Here is a 6,112-nt window from a genome sequence, read left to right as displayed (position 1 = left end):
TCAAGAGAACACCCTTTTTTTAAAAGTCTTACTCAGTGCAATTTTGACATCTTTGTTCCTCAGACTATAGATAAAAGGATTCATCATTGGCCCCACAATGGTATAAAACACTGTGGATACCTTATCTTGATCCCGAGACCCAGCAGGAGAAGGCTTTAGATACATGAATGCTGATGCTCCAAAGAAGAGGGAAACAGTAACTATGTGGGAGCTGCAGGTACTGAAGGCTTTGGACCTGCCCTCTGTAGAACGGATACGGAGGATGTTGGAGATGATCAAGGTGTAAGAAATGGCGATGGTGAGACTAGGCACTATTACGTTGATGCCCACCACAATGAAAACCACCAGCTCATTGACATAGGTGCTTGTGCAGGAAAGCTGGAGGAGAGGAGGTATGTCACACATGTAATGATTGATGATGTTGCCATCACAGAACGTGAGCCTCAGCATGCAACCGGTGTGGGCCATGGCACCCACAAACCCCATTGCATACGTTCCTGCCATCAGCATGAGGCAGACCTGGTGGGACATGGTGGCCTTGTAAAGCAGGGGTTTACAGATGGCCACGTACCGGTCATAGGCCATTGATGTCAAAATACAGCATTCATCAATGACAAAGAATGAGAAGAAACAGAGCTGAGTCATGCACTCTGCATAAGAGATGATGTTCTGTTTAACAAAACCTATCAGCATTCTAGGGGTTATGACAGATGAGTAGCAGAGATCAATGAAGGAAAGGTTGAAGAGAAAGTAGTACATGGGAGTGTGCAGTTGAGGCTTCAGACCTATCAGAATAATCAAGCCCATGTTCCCCATCATGGTGACTACATAGATCCCTAAGAAAATGAAGAAGAGAGGCAGCTGGAGTTCTGGCTCTTGTGTTAAACCCAGCAGGATAAATTTGGTCACTGAAGAGTCGTTTCCTGCTGCCATTCTTCCCTAGGGCATATCTGTGAGAACAGGACAGAGGATGACATTAAAATGAGTACACAGCGCCCTTCCCCCAATCCCTCCATGATGAGACAGAGTCCCAGAATGAGAGAATCAACTCACACCCACCCTCCTTTGTACCTTTGTTGTCTCCATCGGATAAAGGCTGAGAGATTGTTTAAAGATATCTATCAAAAAGTCATAAAGGACAATATCCACAGGGATAAAATGCAAGAATCCTGTGATCATCTCTGCTGCATGTCTTCTTTGACAGTCCAACAGTCCCACCTCAGGGACAACTACCATCTCAGCAAGAGATATATCATTTCAAGGAGTCTGTGGCTCTCATAAAAAAAGATTTGGAAAAAGAATAGCAGGAACAAAAAAATTCAATCCTCATCCTTCTGTATTAGAACTTCAATATTGGACCTTGGATCTGATGAATTTCAGGGATGAACAACTCAAAACAGAGATCTTTTTGTTGTTTTTGTTTTGAGTGAGTTTTGAACTGAAGGAGCTAGAGCACAAACCTCAGAACTGCAGACTCCGAGGCGCCAAGAGCTACAGATCATGATTTCTGATGGTGGTTTTGCCCAGTGTCCTCTCAGACTAGGGGCCAGTAAACGTAATCTATTAGTGCCAGAAGATCCATCTGCTAACATGGCCCCAAGGAGTTCTCATGAGTTGGGAAATCCTAAGGAACTGATTAAAAATGGGAAGACCTATGTTTTCCCCAAAGATCAGACTTTGCAGTGGAAAACAATTTTTACCTAGTGTACATTTATAACTTGGTTCATGATAATAAGATTGACCATTGGGAGCACACCATTTTGAATACGTTTTCATTTCCTACCAAATGGGGTACATCCGCAGATTGAAAAACATGATGATCTTTCCTGCGTCCACAATGGTTTCTTCCTAGCACCTATCACTCTATGAATATTATACATTTATTCTTTGTTGTATGTTCCCACCACACACTCAGGTACCCACTTACATTTGAATCTAAGTTCCAAATGGATTGTGTTTATTTTCTCCAGTGCTATCCATGTAGTACCTAAGTGTTCAACAAATATTTGTATAATAGAAGAATAGATGAATGAGGATCCCTCTCCTATATTTCCTGGAATTTATAGTGGATACTAGAACAGAATTCTTGCCACATAGGCAAAGGCTTATGTAGTATCAATGCTTGTGGGCAGAAAAAAATCTCATTAAGACTAGTAAAGGCCACTGCTGAACGCTTAGATACTACCCAGAGAAGAGTTACTGAGCTTAAAAAAAGAATGTAATTTCCTTTCTCTCTGAATGTCACATAGAGGACTTACTTTCACAGACTCTCAGAGAAGTCCCAATGTCTCCCCTTCTGGACTGCAGCATGGAGTCAGGTTAAAAGTCAGATTTGGATCAGTATAGGAAGCTTCCAAATGCCAAAATCAAGGTCAGGTTATTAGGTGAGGTCATTAAGACACTCAAGATTTTAATTCCTATGTTCTCACAGGATAGAAAAGATCAAAGTATAAATGTGGAAGGATTAATATTATGGAGGCCAGCATGATGGACTGGTATAAGAGTAATTGGAAGCAGGATGAGCTGCTTTTGTGAGAGGCAATTATAATATTAAAATAAGTAAATATATAATAATCACATAAATAAATAATAAATATAGTGCAAGAGATGTTTCAAGGAAAGATTCATCAGGACTTCACAGACAGGGAATAGAAATAGGCAAGAAATTCCCAAAGGTGCTAGCATAGGGATTTGGATAAATAATGGTGTTGCTATAAACAGAGAGAACTCAGGATGAGTAGAAATATTCGTAGACATATACATTCCATTTTGAACATGGTGAATTTCAGTTGCCAACTGGATGTCCAAGTAGAAGTATACAGCTTACCTAAGGCTAAATGAAGTTCAAGACACAGATCAGAATATGAAAAAAAAATTGGAGATTAATTCTGTAAAGGTTAAAGCCACATTATGTAAACTCAGTGAAAGAGTAAAGAGAAAAAGAACAGAAGTCAAGAAAAATATTTAGAAATTCCTCCATATGGAATTTATACTTAAGATAATATAAAACCAAACCATTACTAAAATGAGTCCTGATTATTATTCTCAGACTCCTCAAAATTACAAAGGGACTAAACATTCCTCAAGGTAATTTGAAATATGTCCCACAAAATAGGCATTCCTTGGGCTGCAGCAGTGATGAGGACCTGGGAGATTCATTAAAATATCTGTTTTCTATAGAAATGTTAAGGAGTCTTATTTAGGTGATGTAAAAACCAGAAACACTCCAAGTTCATATTATATCAAATCACATTGCAAGAAAAGTTTTATCACCAAGGTTCTAAGCCAGAGCTGAAGGTCATTCTTTCACCTTTAATAACAACCAGTGTTAATATGTGCAAATACAGAATGAGTGTAGAGGGACTCTGAACTTATCCTTACATTGCAAAACTATCTCATTCATGTCTTTTGTCCCATCTACTTAACAATCACCTTAGCCTAATTCAATTATAACAAAGTATGTCAAATGGTCGCCCCTTTCATGAGACCTATCCGGAACATCTCTTGACTCCTTTTTAGTAACTTAAGCCCAGCATGTTCCAATTTGTCAAAGTGAATGGTAATTTAGCCTTCTAATATATTCTCATTAAGATGCAGAAAAGGAAAATTTATTTTTGACTAAATAGATTTTTAATTTGCAGGGTGATGTTGCACTGAGCTAACCTTCTATAAATATCTAGAAATGTTAGACAGTGTATTTTTTAATATTTTTAAAGTTTTTTAAAACTTTATTTTGAGAGAGAGAAAGAGAGGAGCAGGGGCAGAGAGAGGGAAAGAGAGAATTCCACACTAACAGTACAGAGCCCTACGTGAGGCTCAATCCTACAAACTGAACCATGAGATCATGACCTGAGCCAAAATCAAGAGTCCTACACTTAACCGACTGAGCCACCCTGGCACCCCAGCCAATATATTTTTAAATGTAAAAATCAGGGCATCTGGGTGGCTCAGTCAGTTAAGTGCCCAGCTTCACTCAGGTCATGATCTCACAGCTTGTAGGTCTGAGCCCTGCATCGGGCTCTGTGCTCATGGCTCAGAGCCTGGAGCCTGCTTCGGATTCTGTGTCTCCCTCTCACTGTTCATGCTCTGTCTCTCTCTCTCAAAAATAAACAAACATTAAAAATAATAAATTTAAATATATAACTGAGGTAATAAAAAAGAAAATTAAATCTTCAAGTGCCAGGAAGGAAAAGGAAAACAGAATCTAATTCAGTAAATCTGGAGTGGGGCACTAGATTTTGTATTTCTAATAACCTCCCGGTTAACACAGAAGCTGCTGTTCGGATGACCGTATTCTAAGGAGAAAATCCATAGGTCATCCGGACCTCAGCAGGTGTCTGCAGTTTATCACAGCTTTTCCATAGGTAAATACCCACTTCAGTATAGACAGAACAACATGTTCTGGATCTCAATAAAGGTGCATGGGTTTCAGAAAAGGTGAAAAAGCAAAAAGGCAGGCCAAATTTAACAACAGAGAGGGCAACAGAGATAGTGTGAGAGACATGGGGTCAGAGTCATCTAAGTGTCAGGTGATCTGAGCAGGTACCACAGACCCCGGCAAGCAGAATGAAAGTATATGAACAACTACTCCATATATGAACAAGAATAAATACCAAATATGAAATTTGAATTAAAAAATTCAAAAGACAAGACACCGTATTAAAACACAAAATTTTAAACATACAAAACTATTCTAATTGTAAGTTATTGGCACATATGTAAGTATGTAAAATTATAAAGACTGTATTCTGGAGAGGAGGAAAAATTTCTCTTCTACTACGGTCTCCAGCTGGGTCTAAGAATTAAACTGACCCAAGACAGATTAGGAGGGAAAAAACATCCACCTTTTAATTATTTTTTTTCAAATTTTTATTTAAATTCTAGTTAGTTAACGTATAGTGAAATACTGGTTTCAGGAGTAGAATTTAGTGACTCATCACTTACTGTGCATGGAAGTCATCACAAGAAACATGAAAACCAAAAGAAATCACTTAGAGCCAAATGCTTACAATTACAAGCTGGACAAAGAGTAGCGAATTGTGGAAACAGGACATGGCAAAGGGGCTTTAGGTAGGGTAGCTATTTGTGGAGAAGAAACTAGAAGGAAGGTTTAACAAGGCTTGTTTGTACAGACTTCCCACTGGTGATAAGAATGATTTTTGCCTCCCAATGTAGGGAGAACATCTTTCAGATAATATTTGTAGCTTTAATCTTTTCCTGAGGACTGGCTTTGCTGTATGCCCTAAGTTCTTGTGTCATCTTTTTAATATTTTTAAACCTTATTTTTTTATTGCAATGTTCCTTTTATTGTGGTGGTCTGGAACTGAACACACAATATCTCCTAAGAATGCTTTAGACCTTACTCAAAAAAATTTTTTTAAGGTGTATTTATTTTTTGAGACAGAGACAGACAGAGCACCAGTGGAGGAGGGGCAGAGAGAGAGACACACAGAATCTGAAGGAGGCTCCACGCTCTGAGCTGTCAGCACAGAGACCAATGCAGGGCTCAAACCCACAGACTGTAAGATCATGACCTGAGTGAAAGTTGGACAGTTAACTGACTAAGCTACCCAGGTGCCCCTAGACCTTACTTTTATTTATTTATTTTTATCATAACTGAATCACAAGAAAAAATTAGATCTTTTATTTTTTTTAAGTGTGTTTCTTATTTATTTTAATTATTTTTTTATTTTTTACAAATAGTTTATTGTCAAATTGGTTTCCATATAACACCCAGTGCTCATCCCCACAAGTGTCCTCCTCCGTGCCCATCTCCCCTCTCTCCCCCACATCCATCAGTCCTCAGTTTGTTTCTCAGCATTCAAGAGTCTCTCATGGTTTTCCTCTCTCCCTTTCCCCCACCATTTCCCCCCTTCTTCTCCCCCATGGTCCTCCGTTAAGTTCCTCCTAATCCTCCTATATGTGCACACATATGATATTTGTCCTTCTCTGCCTGACTTATTTCACTCAGCATAACACCCTCAAGGTCCATCCATGTTGCTACACATGGCCAGAGTTCATTGTTTCTCATTGCCATGTAGTATTCCTTGGTATAGATAAACCACATCTTCTTGATCCATTCGTCTGTTGCTGGACACTTAGGCTCTTTCCA

The 6,112-nt window shown here is 39.0% G+C and overlaps 1 protein-coding gene across 1 annotated transcript; it reads right to left on the bottom strand.

Annotated features, from left to right (window-relative positions):
* On the bottom strand, positions 1-5,531 carry LOC120243944 (olfactory receptor 147-like). The gene is made up of 2 exons (XM_039250194.1): positions 5,513-5,531; positions 1-923 (listed from the first exon to the last, which is right to left on the bottom strand). Exons 1-2 carry the CDS (start codon positions 5,529-5,531, stop codon positions 1-3), a joined length of 942 nt encoding a protein of 313 aa, XP_039106125.1.
* Positions 5,532-6,112: the final 581 nt, after the last annotated feature.

This window comes from Hyaena hyaena, unplaced genomic scaffold (genome assembly GCF_003009895.1).
Source record: "Hyaena hyaena isolate Hyena2069 unplaced genomic scaffold, ASM300989v1 scaffold_364, whole genome shotgun sequence".
Classification (NCBI taxonomy): domain Eukaryota; kingdom Metazoa; phylum Chordata; class Mammalia; order Carnivora; family Hyaenidae; genus Hyaena; species Hyaena hyaena.
The sequence above is the reverse complement of the archived record's forward strand: the minus strand, read 5'-3'. Positions and strand labels throughout refer to the sequence as shown.